The sequence below is a fragment of the Lissotriton helveticus genome, chromosome 2_2 (assembly GCF_964261635.1).
Source record: "Lissotriton helveticus chromosome 2_2, aLisHel1.1, whole genome shotgun sequence".
Taxonomy (NCBI): Eukaryota; Metazoa; Chordata; class Amphibia; order Caudata; family Salamandridae; genus Lissotriton; species Lissotriton helveticus.
The window spans coordinates 133,481,011-133,504,201 of NC_136060.1; the positions used below are offsets into that span (position 1 = coordinate 133,481,011).

General features: G+C 46.2%; 1 protein-coding gene across 1 annotated transcript in view; it reads right to left on the reverse strand.

Annotated features, from left to right (window-relative positions):
- The window catches only part of CWH43 (cell wall biogenesis 43 C-terminal homolog), a 365,425-nt gene that overhangs the window by 5,208 nt on the left and 337,026 nt on the right, over window positions 1–23,191 (reverse strand). The window contains exon 14 of the mRNA XM_078678207.1: window positions 5,091–5,152. Within this exon, the coding sequence (XP_078534333.1) occupies window positions 5,091–5,152 (62 nt within the window). The remainder of the gene's footprint in view (window positions 1–5,090; window positions 5,153–23,191) is intronic.

Here is a 23,191-nt window from a genome sequence, read left to right on the forward strand (position 1 = left end):
GCAGCGGTCATGGCTAACTAATGCCCCTTACATGTAGTCTTGAATTCCAGGTTCAGGCAGGATTTGTCCTGAGAAGCATGACCTCTCACAACAGAGAGGTGAATTCCAGGTTCAGGCAGGATTTGTCCTGAGAAGGATGACCTCTCACAACAGATCTCCACACGTTTTGTAATACTTAACCAGATTAGACCAGACCTACGGGCTGTGTCAGTTTTTTAGATGCTGATAAAGCATTCATTCTCTTATGTGATAGTTCATCCGATTGGTACTCAGTCGACTGGGATTGAGGCAGTGTATGATAAGATTTGTGGATCTGCTGAGTTCCTCTCAATTGGAGAGGATGAGTGTGAATAGCTGCTTATCTGTGTCATTGTAAAATGGCAGAGGGACCAGACAAGGTGCCTCTTCTCACCCCAGTTCTTTGCAATAGTCATGGAACAGATTCCATGTCATCTACAGGTATACCATTCTCAGAGATGAATGTCCTTCACTAGCAGGCGATTGATACTATGTATGTATGCAGCCACCAAGAGAGCTTACAGTTCCTTGGGGAGATGATCTAAATACACCTTAATCTACTCACCCTAAACCTGCTCCTGAGGAATCTTATGTTTACACTGACATCAGAACAAGCAGTTACACAAAAACTGGGGAAACGAGATTTAAGAAAAGTAGGTCATCTGTATTGTGAGGGTGTGTTCACATCTTTTCAACAGTTTTAAGTATTTGGGGATAACCGACCCACTTAGAACATTCTCATATTTCAGATTATGTCAGTTAGAGCCTTATTCCCCCTGTTTCCAGAAAAGCCCACATAACTCAAGTCTTCAATTATAGTTTAGCAGCTGAAAGAAGCCCAGGGATGGGTGGCCAAACAGTACCAATTCTTTCATGCCACTAGGAATGGCACTGCAATACAGCTATGAGACACTGGGAGGTGCATATTGGAGTCCAGTGGTTCGCAGTAAAGTATGTATACTGCTGCTTTCAAACAGCTCTGCTATCCATGGAAGCTTGTTTCCGGTCCAGGGAAGGCATGGCTTGGCAGTTCGGGCTGGACTGTTCCCATGAGGCACAGGGTCAGACTGATTTGCATATGGCCATGTCTGAACTGGGGTGGCAGAGTGGGCTAAAGAACGGTGATGGATTAAACCCAGATCCTTTGACTGGGTGTGAGTGTTTGATTGGTTCAGATGCTCCGTCCATCACCACCCCCTTTTGTACCACTTTGTTCGCCATAAGTTGGCAGGGTATGCTCAGACATGAGTCCCTTGCTCACTTTGCCACTGGATTCAAGCAAGCCTGGCTGAAGACGGCTGAAATGCCAGAAACCGGTCCTCGGAAGCTTGTTTCCAGTCCAGGGAAGGCATGGCTTGGCAGTTCGGGCTGGACTGTTCCCATGAAGCACAGGGTCAGACTGATTTGCATATGGCCATGTCTGAACTGGGGTGGCAGAGTGGGCTAAAGAACGGTGATGGATTAAACCCAGATCTTTTGACTGGGTGTGAGTGTTTGATTGGTTCAGATGCTCCGTCCATCACCACCCCCTTTTGTACCATCCATGGATCACAGGCATAAATTACTGAATTTTAAATTTATCCACAAGCCGTATATTTCACTCAAGCTTTGCTCCGTAAAATTGACTCAAGAGCAGGTCACAAGTGTAACAGAAGTAGATCCCCGCAAGTTGATTGTTTTCATGACAGCTTAGGAGGTGTTAGCATGACGTGGTATAGTGCAATATGAATTCTGAAAAGTGTGACACTCTTTGTCCCGAAACAGCCAGGCCGTGAGAAATATGGGACCCACACTCATCCGTTCTGGATGCCAACATGTGAGAAGGGTGGGGGCTGATTGAAGGCAGGTGGTTAGTTATACTTTGTGTCTAAAAATAGCAGGTCTCACATTGTGACTCATATTTAACATAGCATGGGTCCTTTAGTGTACACATATGTGTATCGTAATATTGTAGTTCGTATTCGATGCATAATGATAAAATAATGCTGATTGCACCTTTCTTACCTACTGTAATGACGTTGAATAAGTTCAGTACAATTAAAAACATACTGCTTTTGTCTGGGGAAGCGTGGTAGCCCTGATCAAAATGCAAGGCATTCCTTGAAAGAAAGTATGATCTCTGTGCAAGCCAAACCATATGTTGTTTCCAGAAATGTCTAGGATGATAGGTTTCCCTGGCTTCTGACAGATACTGGGCCATAAACCGCAGCTACCCATCCTCAGAATGATTGAAATTCAACGGAATGATATTGATGTTTCCATGTTCCATTTCAGGGTATTTCCTGTGTTGGCCCACAGTCACACTCACACAGGTTGGGATGCTCTATTATCGGGAAAAGTGTGAGATTTCTGAGTGTACGATTTATGTCGATTCCCACACATGCTGCAGCTTTCCTTAACAGGAATGAGAGGCAAATCTGGGATTAAGTTTGACATTTGTAGGGAATTCTCTGTAAGTAACATTATGAGATTCAAGCAAGCCATACTACCCTGGCCTCTCCTGGGTGCCTACTTTTCAAAAATGTCTAGGCTCCGTACGTTTCCTTAGATACCAACTGATCCAGGGCACAAAATCGACAGTTACCCGTATCACCAGAATGCTATGAATTCAAAGCAAAATCTAGACATTTTCATGGTTTGTTTTGGGTCGTGGTCGATAGATCCCGCCACGCATTGTGTGATACCATTTTCAATGGAAGAAAGTGTGGGATAACTGGGTGGTAAGATGGTTGTCTATACCATGATATTCCAGAACTATCCCTCATATAAATGTGATGGAATTCTATGATATTAGCCAAAAATGTACTTTGTAGGTATTTGTGCCAGCCAATCCATTCAGGACGTTTAAAAAAATGTCTGAGGCTGGTAAGTTAACGTAGGTGTTCGTCAACTACAGGCCCAAATATTGCAGATAACCCCATTACAAGAATAACTGTTAATCTAAAATCCTTGATGTTGCCATGCTGTGTTTTTGGGCCTTCTCTGTTTCATGAGATATACCCTCTCACACATGTGGGGTAACGACTTTTATTAGTAGCAGAACAATTTTTATTATCTTTTGAATTTCTCTAAATTTTCGGCTTACAGATGTAAGTCACTGTGCAATAAAAAAAAGTTTTGTAAAATGCCCTAAGAATCACAGGATATGATCGGTAACTCCAACTGGTATGAATAACCTCTGTGCAAAACCAAATTCTTGGGCACATTTAAAGAATGCATATCTTTCCTTCATACCAATTTTAATTCATTAACGTTTACATTATGAATTGATGACTCTGGGTATTGTTTGTTTTTGAACAACCAACAACATATGCCTGTGACTAGAAGAGTCTGACAGGCATAACCGTCTGTTACTTTCTTAGTTTGGACATCAGGACAAAAACTAAAGATGAAAACACTGTCACCGATTTAAATTTTTCCAATTTACTTTCACTCTTTTTAATACCAATAATTAAGTACTTTGAAAATATCATGACTGATCTACAAAAAGGGCTAATTTCAGATTTTTGTTTACTCAGAAATGTGTCGGTTCTGGGTTTGCACATGGGTTGCACAACTCTTTCGTCCACAACTGTGAGTAGAAAGCACAAAAATAGGAAATATTGACCAGCTTACCAATTGAGGCTTAACACTGTGCTGCACCATTCTGTTGTAAATATGCCCCTGTGGTGAAAATTGTTTTGTTTTATAAATCTGCCTGCTTCTGAAAACTGGAAATGATGGCGATCCTATCTATGTCTTTGAAAACAAAAGCTCATTTCTTACACAGAACATTTTCCGATTTTTCCTAATCCCGAAAATTAGTCAAATGTTGGCCTTTTTTTGGTTCACTCCAAGGGAAACCACAAACCCGAGGCAACCTATAGAATATGTAACATGTAGGGAAAAAAAGGATGCTAATTTGGCCTAGGTGTATTTTGAGTAAACAGTAACCAAGGCTTACGCAAAAAGGTACCTAAAAATTCAAAAATATCACCACTGGGGTGGAGGCCTCAGCACTTTAAATGTTTGAGGAACACTCCCGACAGAACACAAGCTTTGGTGCACAATTAATAAATATTTATTTACTGCTGAGGGGTCTATTTCAAGTTGAATCCACATTATTTTGTATTTTTTACGGACATGTACCCTTACTGAAAAGATTAGCTCAATATGGTATCACCCATGAACCCAACTTTCTGATCCTCAGCATCTCATGGCTGCATATCAAATCCATGAACTGGATGAGACATCTCCCTTTCAATGCTCTAAATGTTTTGTGTGTGGATGGAATGAAAAGAACAGGAGCAATCTTATCCTCTCCTAAGACACTGCTCATCTTCACAAAGATGGTTTTGTCTGCACCAGCCCAGCAAGTGCTGCTGTTGGTACTGTCAAGAATATACCACTGTTCCACCTCCTCACTGGGCTATAGTTTATTCTCCTTCCTATGACACGGCTACATCTTGTGCTTGTAGGTAAGAATTTTTAGGTTGGTTGATTCTCTCCCACTGATGCCAGGGGTCTAATTGAAAGCACCAAGTCTGCATATGGGATCAATCACCATAGTACGGGTCAGTGAATCAGGATCTACAGGCTCTTCAGGAGCTTTAAGTTTATGCCAAAGGGCCTTAGTGCCTCAGACTCAGATCCTTGGATACTTGTTCTTTCCAGGCTGTGGAGTGCGACATTGATAGAGAGTACACCTGAAGAAAACTACCATGGTGTTCCTTTCTCATTCAGAGTGAGAAAGTCCCCAAGGTTAGCATGCGACAAATTACTTGTCGGATAGGGTTATCATGATGCTGTTTGTGAGGAAAAACCTTGAGATCCTCTTAGCCTGATCTACATATATAACCAGGCTCTTAGAAACTTTTTTTAAATAAATAATGTTAAATGTATGTGCAGTTCAAATAGAAACTAAATGTCAAGTATTGCAGCGTCGTTTGTATCACTCGAGCAATATATTACACCAATGATATAACCAGCGTTGTAAGCTATGATAAAAAATGTCCATCACACTACCATCTGCTTATAGATAAAATTGTGTTATCAATAAGATCATCCAGTCTTACTACTGTTCAATGACAAACCTTAAAAGTCCACGATACATGATGTACTCGCACCACCTGCTGTGATCTGTTGAATCAATATCCTAATGAAAGGAAGCAAGAAGAGTGTGATTAACTCCACAATGCGGGCAAAAAGAGGGCATTAGACATTCTAACAAGCGTCATATTTTTTAAGAGATGGTGCCATAAGATACATTTCAATGGCCACAGCATGCTTTACCAATTGGAAAGAACGGTGCAAAGAAGATGGCATATTCCACTGGAATCAAGTTAGCATTTGAGATCCATTGATAAAATAGTTCTCTTTTTTTTAGGAATATTTAGTGGTGTTCCAGGCAGTCACTACCACATCTTAAATTGTAAGAAGTAAATACCACTCTCCGCTTTCCTCTTTTAAATAGGGATCACACAAGGGATGCTGTGATAGAGAGGAGGGGGGGGGAGGGGAGACCCTACCCAACTCACTTCTTGGATACGTTGATCGTCCACAATTCCAAATTGATAATTCAGAGAATTTTGTAGGAGAACATTTACCTATTCTACGATTTTAAAAGGTAATGTACATACTGCAGCTTTCAACCTTTGTTGTCTTAATGACTTTTCAGCTTCTTCGTGTTGCTTCAATGTGGTAAACCATAATTCTATTGGTCTAAGTTTCTCTCGCTTCTATAGACTTTTTTTATGAATGGGACAACACTTCTTTAGAGGTCAGCAGCACCAACCTTAATGTAGTTCCATACACTGACAAAACGCCCGATTGAAGATGGTGGGACAGAGAGCTTCCGATACATAAAAGTCACCCTCAGGAACCATTATTTGGAATCTGTGTTACATTACAGAGGGAGAGAAAATGACGAAAGTGACAGTTGATGAAAGCCTAGCGTATGCAATTTTGGTGCTTCATCCGTGAGTAGCACATGAAAGCCAATCATGAGCACAGTGTTTCAGCCGTAAAGAGAAAAGGTGCAGTGAGGAAGAGTGACATTTTACATTCTAACAACTGCTCCACTGGCGATTGTACCACTGAAAACCGACACCCAGAATATCATGATAAAAGACTATTTAGGACATTTCGAGGCACAAAATATCGAAATGCTAATGGGGAAGTAAAGAATTACTATTCCTAACTTCACATCTACATACCTTGAAGATACATGTAGGTTCATGTGGAGTTTGGTATATTAAATCTAAAGTTACTTGTATGTTTATATTTTTTTTATAGTTTGTCCTCGATATTGTGTCCTATCGATATTCTGGGGTCGAGATTCAGGGTGTGAACCTCCACTGGAAACATTTGTTTTCTTTATTTGGAGTTCATTTTAATAAACAGTCGTTCAGCTGAAAATACATTTTTTAGTTAAGAAAGCAAAAAAAAAAGAAAAAAAAAGGAGCTTCTCAGAACCATACTTACTGGGGCAAAATAGAAAACTTTGTATTGGCTTTCTTTTGCTTTTTTCCAAGTACAAATGTATGGCTTTCACTAAAGACATCAAAATCGTTAAACAATACAATTACACATACTTGTCATTGAAGATATATGCTACAGGCTTCCCCCCAAAGCCATTGTATACAACAAAATTAAGATATCAGCGATTTTGGGGGTAAGTTGCCTGAAGTATTTCGCTACCTTCTACAGGCTTCCTCGATTCTATCAAGCATACTGAACAATACCTTGCAGAATGTCTAGCAGACTGATGTAATGTCTACCCGTGGGGTTGAGCTCAGGATCTGGCTGAGTCCAGGCACAGTTCCTAACCCCCCAATGTGACCAATCAATCAGCAGTGCATTTGGCCTCTGCTTTATCGTAGCTGGGAGTGGCCGTTTACAAGGCTGTGCATTGCAAATGTGAGAATGGCCAAAAGCCCATCGCCATTTGCAGTTGGGCGTCATTAGTCACTCCACCGTTGATGGTGGGGGCCGAGGAAGTGGGGATGACCGGAAGCGGTCATGGGGTATGCGATTAGGGTAGGGGGCAGAGCCAGGCCCCCTTTAAAGGAGATGAGAATACGACCCAATACAATTGAACACGGTCAGTACTGCCCCTCTACAATAGAGCTAAAATAGTCTCAACATTTCAAATATCGTTTAGGAAGTGGTAGCGTCTTCAGGTTTATTCTGCATGTAATGTTATCACCAATCGCTTTCAGGCGAAGCTGCAGGGGAAGCCATTCCACGGATATAGTGCCAGCATGAAGAAGAACTTGCCACCTACACCAGATCGTTTCCAATCTATGACCTATTAAAAACACCCAAGGACAATAATAATGGAAACCAAGCACTGTCTCCTAAACATGCGAGATACAACGGACTGGGGTAGCAAGGAGAAGACTTGGATGACATTAGGACTGATGGTCGCCAAGAGGAATGTTGCGCGGAAATAGGGGGTACGCACAGCTCCGACACTAAGGGAGTGGGAGGGCGACATTGATTGGTGCATGTATCAAGAAAAAACAGTATATATATATATATATCACAAGGCTGCCCTAGGAAATGGACGCAAATATGGGGGAAATGGAACTAATACAGGGGTAATATATGTGAACCACCCACGTTACCAGCGCAGCCGTCCCCGGAAGACTTTGTACCCTGATATACGAACGTTTACTGCAAGGTTTTCTTCACATGATAAGATGGAACTGTATGCAATGTGTCACTGACTGTCGTGCCATTTGATTTGTACCATTTGCAAGCTGTGATGTTGTTTTGGATAACAATAAAAAGAATTAAAAGAAAGAAAAAACATCAAAGAATCTCAAATATTTAATTATACATACTATGATGCCTCTGAAAAGTAGATATATATATTTTTTAAATGTATTTTATTTTTTAATTGTGGTGTTATCTTGGCATACAGACATAGGATATCACGCTTTCCAGATCTGGGCAGGCGTCCCAAGCTACCTTGCGCATCATACAGCTGATAAGCCCACATCCCAGAGGTCGGGCGGCGTTAGACAATAGGATTGCCCAGATCAATACTATTACAAAAAATTGCAATAACAGCGGACAAAGACATAAACACCACTTTTTAATATAAACAATCCCAACCAAGAGGTAACTGCCTACCACGGCATACCTGACAGAACCAGCATTCCCTACCTAAGTGTATCAGCGGTGATGACCCATTGTCTGATTAGTGGTACTAGTAGGCCCAGGCTCGAGGCTGTCACGACCCACGCAAACGCCAGGCGTCATCTACCTGTACGGAGCCAGCGCGCCACCGACCAGCCTCATGGGGGGAGGGGGAAAAGGGGGGCAACACCTGTCCACCCTCATCATCCATTGCCTCAGCCGCCATATCTCACTGCCTTCTGTAATATAGAAACAGTCTAGAAACAGTCCCCAGAAGTTTTTGGGCCGGCTCTTAAGCGGCAATAGCTCACTGTAGTTCTCAGATTGCGTGCAACAAAAGGTCAAGTCCCTCGTCCAGTGGTCTAACTTGGGAAGGGCCCCTCTCATCCAGCACATGGCCAGCCGTCTTTTTGCCAAGAAGAGACCTAATTCTACTATCCTGCGACGTGCCTTCGGCAGTGGCCTGGAGAAACCCACTGGTGCCAGCACCGGGGAAGTTGTTATGTCTGTTTCCAGTATGTTGCTACGTTCCTTGAATACATTATCCCAAAAGCTCTGCACACCCGGACATTCCCACGCCAGATGCAGAAAACCCGCATTTTGCGTATGACAACTCTCGCATGCCGCGCTATCACGTAGCCAAAAGCGATGTAACCAATCGTGTCCAGGTCCCGCTGCCAGTCAGATCGCACCTTTGAATGTCCAGCCCCTCTCTCCGCGATGGCAATCCTGTACATAATAGAGACCAGCTTCCTCGGGGCTTCCGCCTTAATGACATGAGTGAGTTTAAGGACCTCCGGGGGCTTCTGCAAGTCGTCACCCAGTTGCTCCCGCCAGGCCTCCCTGACTCTGTGATATTTGAAACTCTGCAGCAGCGTGGGCTGCGCCCCCTGTGCAGACACGTCCGCCAGGGACTTGAGGGAGCCGTCTAGAAACATGTCTCCTAGCGTGCGGACACCCAGGGCGTCCAACGCCGCAAGCACCCCTCTGTCCCTGCATGGGGCAAGCCAAACAGCTCAGGATGTGGGCATCAGTGGCGAGTATAATAGCGCCACCGCGTGGAACTGCAGCAGCGCGTTCCAGGCATGTCTGGGTGGGTTTAGGGAGTCCAGCAGTCCCGTGCGGCGATCCGCCTTTTCAAATACTATTGCTGGTAGCGGCAATGGTGCGGCAGAGAGGGCCTCCATTTTTATATACGGAGTCGTCCCAGCGTCATGTATCCAGCTATGTAGGAGCGACCCCTGTGCCACCCGGTAGTATAATAAGAAATCAGGGGCACCCAGGCCGCCCATATGACATGGTAGGGTGAGGGTTTTCCACTGCACCCTTGCTTGCTTACCAGCCCAAGCTAATTCTATCATTAATGACTGCAATCAGGAGAAGAAACATTTGGGCAAGACCATAGGTATATTCATAAATAAGAACAGCAGACGGGGCAGGACAACCATTTTCATGATTGATATTTTGCCTACCAGGGAGAGAGGTAATTCAATCCAAATAGCTACATTATCTTCGAGGCGAGCGATAGCTCTGCCGTAGTTCTCGCGGAATACCATCTCCGAATCTGTGTGGAGCTGTATCCCCAAGTATCGTATGGGGTCAGTGGTCCATTTCAGCGGGTATTCCATTTCAAATCTCTCAGTGCCCGCAGTTATGGGGAATGCTATGGACTTGGTCCAGTTTACCGATAGTCCAGATAGTGCGCCGAACCTCACCACCTCCCGCAGAAGGGGAGCCAGATTTCTCTCCGGTTCCCGGACATAGAGCAGGGTGTCGTCTGCATATGTGGATATGACTATTTGATAAGAGGGGAATTGCAGGCTCCTATGGGAGTAGTATTCACGCATCTCCCTCGCCAGCGGTTCCGCGATCAGCGCATAGTGTGGGCGACAGTGGGCGAGTTCTTCTTTGAATGCAGATGGGTTCCGTAACGAAATTCCCTATCTTAATACATGCCGACGGGCCATTGTAGAGCGCTGCCACCCTCTGTAGGAACACCTGGCCGAGCCCAAACCGGGTGAGGACCGCTCTCATGAAAGGCCACTCCACTGAGTCAAAGGCCTTCTCCATATCTAGGAACACAGCTAGTGCCCGTGTCTCCGGCCGTGTATGCTGAAAAGCCCCAAAGACTGTACGTAAGTTGTAGGTGATGTTCCGGCCCAACATGAACCCTGCTTGCTCTGGCGCCACTAGGTCAGGGGCCAATAAGGCCAGCCTAGTTGCTAGGACCTTGGCGTAAATCTTGGTATACACATTTAGCAGCGACAGAGGTCTGTATGAGCTGCAGTCCTCTGGGGGTTGTCTGGCTTTGGTATGGCCACAATCAGTGCTTCCCTCATTGACTTCGGCATCTGCCCGTCTCGCCCAGATTTGCAAACAGAGCTGATAAATACGGGAGAAGCAGGTCTAAGTACGTCTTATAGAAGCCAACTGTCAGTCCATCTGCCCCGGGGGCGCTGCCCGCCCTCATACTTCCTAGGGCCTCTCTGATCTCGTCATGTTCGATGGGGTGCATTAGGAATTCTCTCTGTACGTTAGATAAAAACGGGAGATCAATGTGTTCTAGATAATCTAAGATGTCAGCTTCTCCCCCTGTCACTCTGGATCTATATAGGTCAGCGTAGTATTCCCTGAACCGTTGCTCTATCTCTACTTCTCCAGTTGGTGCGTCACCCTCCTCAGATCTTATTTCCGTGATCGTGATTTTCCTACGCTGCTGCTTCACCTTGTTGGCCAAAATCGAACCTGGTCAGTCCCTCTCCCCGTAGACCCTAGCCGTGGCATATTTCCCTAGGTGCTTAATTTCTGCGTCTGCCTCAGTCTGATAGTCCGCTATTAGCTTTTTCAAGTCTGCGCTGTCCGCATCAGTGCCTCCAGACTCTAGGCGGGCTTCACATTCCGCCAATTGCCTTTCTAGGTTGGTCAGCCTCTGCCGGATTGAGCGGAGGACTCCTGAGTGCTTGCTCATGGCCATCCACCTGATATACACCTTGAACGCCTCCCACACCGTCTGAAAGCTATCCACTGACCCGATGTTCGCTTCAAAAAACGTCTCTATCGCAACATGTAGTTCTTCTCTGAAAGCGGAATCTTGTAGGGAGTACGGTGGGAACCGCCAAGGGAATGGAGGGATTAATGTCCGAGGCGTCGTTAGTTCTATCAAAATAGGGGAATGGTCAGAAAGCGTACGAGGCAGCACTTGGCACCTTCGCACCCATGTAAGCAGGCCCGTCGTGGCCAACCAGTAGTCGATACGTGTAGAGATGTTGTGAAAAGCCGAGTAGTGGGTATATCCCCCCGTGAGGGGTATAAGCTGCGCCACACGTCTGCCAGATCTTCGCTAATTAGTATTTTGTTCAATTCCCTAGCCGCTTTGTCCTGTTGTCTAGGCGGGCCACTCGAGCGGTCCACCTAAGGACTGTGGACCACATTGAAATCCCCGCCCCACAATGTAGCCCGTCCCGGCAGAGTCCGGGTTATTTCAGCTAGTCTGACATAGAACTCAGGGCAATCATAGTTTGGGCCGTACAGATTGACGACTAGTGCCACCAAGCCCTTGCCGTCGACCTCTGAAATTACATAACGGCCAGCTGGGTCTGCTCTAAGCAGTGTCAGTGTGTAGTCTGATTTTGGGTTCACCCATGTTAGGACCCCCCTCGCATGTGTGGTAAAGCCAGCGGCATTAATCTGACCTCTCAACCCCCTGTCCCTCAGCCTAGGGCTTCCATCGGGTAGGTGTGTCTCTTGAATTAAGGCCAAATCAATATGGTACCTAGTGAGATAATTTAGCACTCTGCGCAATTTGCGGTGGTCGTTCAGTCCTCTTACATTCCACGCCAATGCTCTTAGACCGCAGTCGCCTGTGCCCACTCCTGCGTCATTAATTGTGTCCTGCATGGTCATCGGGGGCCAGCCCTATCACTGTCCAAGTAGTATTGCAGGGATAGATACCTGTAGTTATGTGCTGGCCATCACCTCTGTACAAAAACAAACCCGAAAGCTCCTGTGCAACTCTCCCCCCACCCTCCACCCACCCCAGCAGCAACATTCCCGCATCAAGAGCGCATTTCAGTGCTACGCAAACTCCCCCCCCTCACAGCCCCCCCACCCCTCCCACAGCGGACCACCCCAACTAGGTTGCGAAATTCTGATCCCAAAACTTGCCTCCCCCTCCCTCCCCCCTCTCCCCATACAACAAACCCAAATCAAGTTTTACCACATGTGGGCGAAGGTTGCCTCGAGCCATTGTGAAAGTCCGAAACTGTCACCATACATACAGCTCGTCTCGCCTACGCCAGCTGACTGCTGGCTTCTCCTCGTAGCTGGAATTAACAACAATGTTCATGACCACCAACTCTGTTCAGTCCTGGTCATCTAGTCCGCCGCCAAATGCTTCTTCAGACAAATCTCGGTCCGGGGTTTTTCTCCGCTCAGTTGACCAAGATTACATTGCTTTCTGCAGTGCCTTCGGCTCCGTAAAAATATGGGACTGCCAATTCCTGTTGACTTTCAACTTAGCCGGATAAAGCATAGCATAATCCAACCCCAGGTTGCGCAGATGCCTTTTCATGGGTACAAAGTGCTTCCTAGCCTCTTGGACTTTTGCCGTGAAGTCGGGATACAGAGAGATGGTGGATCCCTCATACGTTAGAGTTTGCTTCTCCCTAGCGACACGTAAGGCGGCGTCTCTGTCCCTGTAATTAAGTAGTTTAACAATTAATGGCCTCGGGGGGGGGGGGGGGGGCGCACTGGGTTTCGGGCGTGGGGCGCGCGTTCCACAATTAATGTGGTGAAGAAAACCTCCTCTCCCAGTAAGGTGGTCAGCAAACGTTCAATGAAGGGCTCCATCGTACCCGTTAAGGTCGACTCGGGAAGGCCAAGGATGCGCACGTTGCAGTGGCGCGAGAGGGCCTCCAAATCCTCCGTCTTGTCCTGCAGTACCTGCAGGACTCTGCCCAACTGCTTATGGTCTGTGTCCAGTGTGGTCTGTGCCTCTTCCACCTCCGTCAGCCTCCTCTCCGACATGTCAAGTCTTTCTGCATGCTTGTCAAGCCTTTCTCCCATTCTGTCCATCTTGTAGGTTAGCGCATCCATCTTGGCGCCAAGCTATGAAATGCCCTCCTGCAGGCCCTTCTCCATGGAGCGCAGCATACAGCGTAGGTCTTGCTCCTCTTCCGGAGGCATGGCAGGCGCACTGTCGTCTCCTACACCTCCGCCCTGAGACTTGGCACGTGTTTGAGCAAAGGGCAACTTTGATTGTGTCCGATCTGGTTTCCCCATTGCAGCTCGCCAGGGAGTCACTCGCCACCAGCGCTGTATTCGCCTGTACTATGCTCAGCACTGGGAACCGGGCCTCAAGTATCCGCCACCACGCCTCACTCCTCAGCCGTCAGTGAGCGGGGCAGCACAGCAGCGGCTGGGCGGTGACCGCCGCCCCGCCACTATCCACTTGGGCAAACAGCTACTCCTGCCCGGCCCGTCCACGGGCAAACTTTCCAGGGGTGTCGCACTTCTCTCGTCACCACCTATGCACAACCGATTGGGTCAGTGGTCTCCCACAGTTAAGTCACCACACCCCGCGTCTCCAGGGGGGGACGGGTAGCGCCCAAGGACAATCGTGGTCAGCGTCCAGTGCCTCTAAGTCGTCCTTCGCACCACCTCTCAGTTGCAGGCCACTTATGATGTATGGAGCCACGCTTTAGCCACGACTCCCCCAACAGTAGGTCTCCACCGCCAATCGTGCCCTGTGTGTGGGGGGGGATTTCCCTCCAGCAACGGCAGTACTCTGCGATTAGCGAGGAGGGGGGGGGGGTAGTAGTTAGGCTGCAAATCCGCCCCCAGGTGCCACCACCAAGGTCACGAGTGCCCCCCCCCCCCCCCCCCGGCCCGGCTGCAACCGCTGCGCCTCTTTACTAGCCTTAGCCCCCACTTAGCTCCACGGGCAGCAGGTCCAGGGTTAGTCAAAGCTTCGGTGAGAGCTGGGCTTCTTCACTCTCCGGGCGGTCCTCCCCCCAGGGCACAGCAATTTCAGACCCTCCGAACTGCTCTGTAATTACTGGGCTGTGTCGCAGGTCCCGCGGCGCGGCCCTCTCACAGCGCGCCGCACGTAGGTTGACGTCAGCGAGGGGCACCAGTAATTTAGGCCGTTGCGCCTGGGCCTGCTGTGCCTCCCGGGCAGTCCCCCGCCGGTCTACAGGATCTAGGAAATCGCGCAGGGCGCCGTCACACTGCGGGCTTCGGTTAGTGGTGCCAGTGTCCGTCTCACACAGAGAGCAGTTCCAGCAGCAGTAGGACTAAGGATTTTGAAGGATATGTAACTCGGCTTTTGGCGGAGCTCGAGCGTTACGCGTCCATTTTGGACCCGAGCAAGCTCCCCCCCCATGCCTCTGAAAAGTATATGTTCTTATTGATGTGTTTTGAAAAAGCTCTGTAGAATGAAACACATAAGGGAATGCAGTGCAATATTTTTCAGAATACAATTGGGTTCCGTGGAACGCAGGTATGGACGGGTTTGAAGCTCTTGTCTCATTTTGCAATAGTATTTATTATCTGTTATAATCAAATTACGAGTTTTTTTTACTCCAGGTCATGTGTTGTTATCCTCGATGGCTGTGACCAGCATGCTGGTGTCAGTCTTTGTGATCGCATTTATAATTTACATGATAATTTTTGTGTAACTAGTGCTAGAAAGCCCTTGGCTTTTGTGACAAGTCTGCAACAAGTGCAAATCAATTTCCCTGAGGACATTTTTTGTGTTGTCGAAATGTCTTTGTGTAATTTCTGCAATTCAATGCGATTTATGTTAAATGATAATCACTTGTTGCAGCTGCCAGATGTGTGCATCAAAACTACTGTTAGTCCTCGCTCACTTTAAAGTTCTCGTCCACGTTTGATTTTTTCGTCCCATTAATATTCCCTGATCCTCTCCATTCTCTCTGACTACATAGTTCCTGTGGTTCTTCCGTGCCTGTCTGCCCTCCTTGCTGAATTGTTGTGCTTCGGAATAACAGCCCTTCCTACTGTGCTGTGAGTGATGTATCTCCATGGACTCTTCTATCAAACCCGCGATCTCTATGGTTTCCTTGGTGGGGTCTCTTGGTACCCCAGAGTTACAAAGTGCACCTGTGAGGCATCTTGTAAGCAAAGTATTGGGGAAGCAATCTTTGTTTATTAAGCATTCTTATGAAACTTCCTTTGTTTACGAGTGCCTTTAGCCATCCTGTAGGGCTACATGGCCTGTTCAGACTTCTTGCGTAAAACATCTCACTTGCCCTGAATCCTCATTAATAGGGCCGCAGAGAATTAGAAATGAAGAACCTCCACAAATCATGAGGATATCTGCAGCAATCTCACTTGTTCCCTCATTTTCCCAATTGAATGATTCTGTTACAGAAGTTATTCTTAGCCCTTATCTCCCTGCGAAGACCTGGTACTCCCTCCCTCCCTGCCTCTTCATCTCAGGCAATCACAGTTGCTGATTCAATTCAGGAAGACATGACTCTTAGACTGAACCGCAGATCCCCCCACCAGCCCATTGAGACCTTGAGGGCTGAGTAGTCGCGCTTTTCTAGAAACCTGATTTATTAAGTCCCTACGTGTGGAGGATTAGCACATTAATGTCAGAAACCTCCCACGTCCTAGACTCAAAACTGACAGTTTGCAAGAGCATATTTTTTCCTGATGTTAACCATATGTTAACCATATGCAGGTAATGACACAGGCTATTGAAACAAGCATTTGCAATGCAATAGGTCTCGCATTTGCGAGAGTTTGAGCTATTGGTATTGTAAATGACAATGCCTTTTATGTATGTGTTTTGAAAACCTGCAAGCAGTGCATAAACATGCACTTTGTACTTATAGTCCTTGCTTACGAAAAGCAAGGCTGGCAGTAAAAGAGGCGCAGTTACTGCCAGACTTGATTCTTGTAGACAACAAACACAAGTCAAAAAAGTGCGTGTTTACGCACCAGTTTCAGGTTTTCAAAAAACATAAAAGGCGTCATTTACAGTGCAAATAACTAAAACTCTCACTCATGCGAGATCTATTGCATTGCAAATGCGTGTTTTCTTTGCAGCAAGAATAAGACTTTGTGATATTTTAGGTTGAATTCCGGTTTTGCTCACTGGGGCACTCCCTATACACCCATAAAATAACATTGGCAAAGCCAGCAGGTCTGGTTTAATATGCCAAGGCAGGCATGTATAAATACTGTTTGCATGCTTTCATGCACTAAAGCCAGACCTGTTGGCTTTGCCCCTGCGTGTTTGATGTAAGTTATAGCGTTATTGGCGTAGACACTCTGTTACGGCTTTAGTTATCTCTTTGAGTTGCTCCCCAGTAGGTTTAATTGAATAATTTAGGGACAGCCGCCTAACAGCATTTTCACCTGAAAGAGTCCGAGGGACTTATTTACAAGCCTCTTGCGTTGCCAGTACGTCAGTTTTTCCTATATTAAAAGTGACGCACGAGCGGCGCAAGGGTCTTGTAAATATGCCCCCTAGTGTGGTGTTCTGTAGCAGTGTAAAGGGGCATGCAAGTGTGACTCTATGTTGGGTTGTATGCAGTAGCACTATGACAGTTTGTGCCAGCGCTGTGATTTATTTGCATGTGCATAAGTCGAGGCAGCGCTGCACAGGTGTAGTCTGTGTAAGTGCTATGCATCATCCACAAATGCCTAACTCTGGGCTATGCAGTGCAAAGCGGCAGTCTGTATATAAGCTATGAGTAACTCACATATGAATAATGCTAGGCTGCATGCACTGCTTAATGGCAGCCTGCATAAGTGCTTTGTGTGGCAATGCATGCAGCCATAGTAATTAAACAGACTGCTGCTGAGCAGTGCCTTCAGCCTAGCCAAGTGTCAGGCACACATGGGCACAGGCTCAGTGATAGCCTGCATAAGTAGTATGTGTGACACATGTATGCTTAACTCTAGGCTAATCTGCACACATTGAAATACATGGCCATCACATGCATAATCGAACGGTCGGTTGCATGCAGTCTGTATATGTGCTATGAGTGATTCGCATATGCATATTGTTAATGCTAGGCTGCATACACTGCTTAATGACAGTCTGCACAAGTGCTTTGTGTGGCAGTGCATGCAGCCGTAGTTATTAAACAGACTGCTGCTGAGCAGTGCATTCAGCCTAGCCAAGTGTCAGGCATACATCGGGCACAGGCTCAGTGACAGTCTGCATAAGTGGTATGTGTGAGGTATGTATGCTTAACTCTAGGCTAGGCTGCATGCAATGCACAGTGGCAGTCTGTATAAGTGAGCAGCATGACCCACAAATGCATAACTGAAGGGGAGGCTCCATGCAGTGCTCAGTGGCAGTCTCTATAAGTGCTAGTTCCTTGCACTGTTGAGCAGCAGTCTGGAACAGTGCTGTGAGTGGCCCATGTACTCATAACTTGGAGCTAGACTAGGCTGCATGCGCTGCTCAGAGGGACGCTGGTGTCACTGCTATGGCGGCATGCATTGTGCTGTTGTTAACAGTGCTATGCTTGGCCCGCATATGCATAACTCTCGGAGAAGCGAGGCTCCAGGCACTGCTCGGGCACAGTGACAGTCCCCTTTTTCCAGTGCAGGGCTCATATAGTCGTTGCACTTGCTACACCAAACTGCAACTTTTTCTTCTCGCAAGGCACCATGGGAGCCTGATGTCATCCTTCTTCCTGGTAGTCTTGGACTGTGGATTAATCTCATCCCCGTAAGAGTGTTTAAACAAGTAAAATATTTCACTCCCACTGACCCGCAATGTTAATTAAATCTGATATTTTATTTCAATATTTGGTTCCTCAGATGCCCATATGTTTACAGTGTTTGAACATCTATTACTGTGCTGTAACTACTAACATTTGAGAACAAGCTGTCGCCATTGTGCCGATATTTTATTTCAATATTTGTTTCCTCAGATGCCCATACGTTTATAGTGTTTGAACATCTATCACTGTGTTTTAACTACTAACATTTGAGAACAAGCTGTTGCCATTGTGAAAAAAATATAGTGCTAACCGACTAATGAAGGAGACAGTGTAACGCCGCAAGTAAAACATCCAGTCCTGATTGGCGGTCACAAAAGGAGACAGGGCGGTAACAAGGAGGGACTAAGAAGCCTCATTATCAATCGGAAGCCAGCATTTTCCACGGGCGATGAAGCCAGCCAATGAAAAAGATGGGCGGGGCTTCCACGCCACTTTTAAAACATACACTAATATAGCATGCCTCGCAAAGTGAGCAGTGCATGCGCTGCAACGCTAGGCTCAACCTAAAAATCCAAGAAGATTTAGATGTAGCCAGACAGGGGTGGTTGTCTTTGATTGACAAACTGACCGCATTAGGTGCTCCAAAACAATCACCAGATATAAGTTCTACTTCCTTAACAAGCGCTGTATCTAACTCCTAAGCACTAGTACCTCAGCGGTTGTAACTCCTGCACTTCATAACAGCCAATAGGAGGTATGGCATTTCCGGAAAGTTATATGGATGTTGCTCATTAATTTTAATAATTTGTGGTACAATACTGCTGCACACTTAAGGGAGACTGCAAGCGTTTATAGAAGATTCCTTAAAGATTGTGTTAATTGTTTCATACATTATAAAATAGACTTTCCGATCGGTCCTTAATTTCAGTACTTTTATGGGCCAATTTGCAAAAGTATTTGATAAAATGCAAATACAACATACAGCCAATTTGGGATTATTTACTTTGAAGCAGGGGACTGGATCATTGATATCAGTCAATTTCAGTAACAGGGAATGGAAGCTCATTCGACATATGAAACAGTGGTAACTGACTTCTATAATGGTTTAAGGGACAAGCTGATGGATGCCTTAAATTTGGTTTTAAATCGTCCTACAACTTGTGATGCCTTGATAGAGTCTACATAACAGGTCGAGATTCAACAAAAGAATAGAAAAACTGAAAGGAAGTGCATTCCTAAGCATCCATTCTTGATTGTATCTCCTGAACATCCCAACCCAAAAAGAGACTCAGAAGAGCCCACGCAGGCTGGATCTATTAAGAAGACATTGTCCAAGGAAGAGAAAGAAAGGAGACATAAAGAAGATCTGTTTATATTGTGGGCAGAAGGGGAACTTTGAACACAGCTCCTCAGTCAGCATTACATGAAAACGAATATACCCTCTCCCGACCTGCAAACAAAGGGTGGTTATTTTCACTAATAAAGAGTTTGTAACTGTTGCTTGAATTTGAAAATCCCTTAAAAAACAGAAAACAAGAGGCGTCTGGCAAAACAGGAACAGTTCATTTAATTAAACATTACGACTGGGAGACCAGTGACAGGCACAGGTTCTGAGGACTGTCTCAATTTACAATCTCTAAACGTTCTTCTTTTATACAAAATCTGGCGTACCACAGATGGTGAGGTATGTTGGTTGCTGCCTTTGGAGTCATAAATTAATTGTCTAATGGTTACCACAGGTGGTTCTCAACCATGCGTCGACACAATACGGCCAGTGTATAATGTGTCCAGATGTCCGGCATGGGGTTCAAGCAATGCGGGTCCAATCCTTCTCACCCAGGCAAGGAGGCCAGCAGCAACAGGAAGGTCAGCACAGCAAGAAAGCAGTTCTTCCAGAGCAACAGTCCAGCAGAGAGGAAGTTCTTCAGCAGCACAGCAGTTCTTCTTCCTGGCAGAACATCCACAGGTCCAGAAGTGTACTGAAGTGGTAGCGTCAGAAGTACAGTTCTTATACCCAGTGGTTTCTTTGAAATGGGGGAGATTTCAAAGAGGGGCTTTGAGGTGCACAAAGGTGCAGTTCCTGCCCTGACTTCAGACTCACTACAGGGGCTAAGCAGTCCTTTGTATGGGGACCGGACACAGCCTAATCAGGTGTAAATGTGAAGCTGTGCCCAGCTCTTCCCTCCCATCAGGATGTGGCTGGCCCATCAAGTCACACCTAAACTCGCTTTATTTTTGGCTGTCTAGAGGGAATTCACAAAGCCCATCTGTCAGCCACTCCAGACATGTATTGGAGTCTGGCTGCATGAACGTAGGGGTAAGAGCAGAAAAATGTAATTTTTCTAAAAGCACAATTTTTCAAGTTATAATGATAAATTCGACTTTACCATTAAAGAGGATTTATCATTACAATTCCATAGGTACTTAACATGACAGCTCTAGCTACTTCCAATTGGGAATTACACTTATTAGATGTAACAAGGAATTCCCAATGTTAACCTATGGGAGTGGGAGGCCTCACAGTAGTGATAAACACATTTGTTTTTCACTACCAGGACATATAAAACTTAAAAGTACATGACCTACCTTTTAATTACAAAGCACCCTCCCCTATCGGCTACCCAGGCCCTACCTTAGCATTGATTTATATTTAATAAAAGGGGTCTTTAAGGTCTGGCAATGGGTTTTAAATGCCAAGCCGACATGGCACTGTAAACTGCTGAAATAGGCTTTGCAGTTGCAGCCCTGAGACATGTTTTAAAGGGCTACATAAGTGGGTGGCACAATCAGTGCTGTCGGCCCTATAGTAGCATTTAATGTAGAAGGCCCTGGGCACATGTAGTCCACTTTACTAGGGATTTATAAGTAAATTAAATATGCCAATTGTAGATAAATCCATCAAATCATGTTTAGGGGGAGCACATGCACTTTAGAACTGGTAAGCAGTGTTAAAGTGCCCAGAGTCCTAAAGCCAACAATCCAATATCAGCAAAATTAGAGGCAAGTGGGTAAATCATTTAGGGGAAGACCATCCTAAGGCTGACAGGTCTAACACATGTCCCCCAGCTGAAAATGGGGACAGCTACCCAAGTTCTTGTGAGTTCTCTTCACTAATGTGGAAGAACACAGAGAGAGCATCAGGATTGGTGTGGTCTGTCACTGGTCTGTGTTCCACCTGTAAAGTTCATTCCTTGCAGAAAGATAGACAGCCTCAACAATTTTGGATCCTCATCCCTCATTTGCATTAGCCATCTGAGGGACCTGTGGTCGGTCTGAATCCGGAATTGAGTGCCAAACAGGTATGATCTCAACTTCTTCAGTGCCCAGGCCACAGAAAAGGCTTCCCTTTCAATAGCACTCTATCTCTGTTACCTGGGAAGAAACCTCCTGGAGATGAAGACTGCAGGTTGATCTAGACCCTCATTATTAAGTTGTGAAAGTACTGCTCCTATACCATGCTCTGAGGTATCAGTTTTAACAATGAATTCACTGAAAAAGTCAGGTGTCTTGGGCACAGGGGCTGTGTACATGGGCTGCTTTAGGGAGTCAAATGCTTTTTGGCGTTCCTCTGTACATATCACAATTCTGAGTTGTTTCTTTGAAGTCAGTTCTGTCAAGGGGGCAACAATGGTGCTATACCCCTTGTCAAACCTTCTGTAATATCCTGTGAGGCTTAGAGAGGGTCTCACCTCTGTTTGAGTCTTTGGGGGCTCTCAGGCCATGATGGTTTCTATCATGGCCTGGAGGGGCTGTGCCTTACCCCTGCCATCAAGGTGTCCCAAGTACACCACAGACCCTTATCCTATCTTGCACTTACTGGCCTCGATAGTCAGACTTGCATTTCGTAGGGACCAAAGCACCTCCTAAAGGTGAAAGAGGTGGTCTTTCCAGCTGTTACTGAACACAGCTATGTTATCCAAGGAAGCAACACTGATGGCCTCCATACCAGCAAAGACCCGGTTCGCCAGCCTCTGGAAGGTGGCAGGGGCCTTCTTGAGTCCAAAGGGCATCAATGTAAATTGGTAGTGGCCCTCTGGAGTGGAGCAGTTTGACCTATCCTTAGCTACTTCAGTTAGGGCAATCTGTCATTACCCTTAAGTAAGATCAAACGTACTCAGGAACTAGACAGCCCATAACCTGTCAATCAGCTCATCAGCTGACTGAATTGAGCCCCCCTGTAATCTACACAGAACCCGAGTGCTGGTGTAGTGCCCGGTGGGCTAGCTTTTGGTATGAGCATTACAGGGCTAGACCAGTGGCTACTGGAGGGTTCAATCATCCCTAACTCTAACATCTTGCATACCTCATCCTTGATGCTGACCATCACTTTGTCAGACAGCCTATAGATGTTATTCTTGATAGGGAGGCTATCTCTTGTGTCTAAACCATGGGTGCACAGGTGGGTAATCCCAGGAGTGAGGGAAAACAGTGAGGAGAATTTTCCCAGTATCTAGTGACAACCACTCTGCTATTTTGAAGCCATGGTAGGGGAAAGGTTTACACCTTCCACTGACCCATCCTTCTCTTTGGAGGCTAGGAGGTCAGGGAGTGGATAACTCTGCTCTTCCTCTCCACCATCTGTTACCAACATGGTGATGTTAGACCTCTCAAAGTGGTTTAAGACGGTTGAGATGGAGAACCCTCACGGGGTGTATTGGGGTCTTGATGGCCACCAAGTAGGTGGTCTCCTCCTTCCTCTCAACAATCTCATAGGGCCCAGCCTAAACGTCTTAAATGGCCCTCGGCTCCACGGGCTCCATCACTCAGTCTTTCTGCCCAGGCTGAAATTCCACAGTGGTAGCCGTCTGGTCATACCAATGCTTCATCACCTCCTGGCTGGCCTCCAAGTTTCCAGAAGCTTGCTTCCAAAACTTGGACATGTGGTGCCGGGGGGCTACCATGTAGCTAGCCACATTCTGGGGAGGGTTCTTGGGAGATTGGTCCCACCGCTCCTTGACCAGATAAGGAGGTCTCCTGACAGGATTACCATAGAGAAGCTCAAAGGGGCAACATCCAACCCCCTTCTGTGGTACCTGTGTAAGCAAAGAGTAGGCATGGTAAGAGGACGTCGCACCTATGCCTCATGGCCCCAGGCATGCCCTTGAATCTTGCAACCAGCCCATTGGTTTGTGGATGGTAGGGTGTGGAAAACGAGTAAGTAACTCCATAATTCTTCCACAAGAACTGTATATATGCAGACATAAAGTTTGTGCCCCTATCAAAAAACACTTCCTTCGGGAAACCCACTCTGGAGATTCAGGGGACCTTTAGCTTCTGCCCTGTCATACCGATGGCCTGGCAGTTCAAGCAAGTCCTACAGAATGTATCTGAGGAAGCTT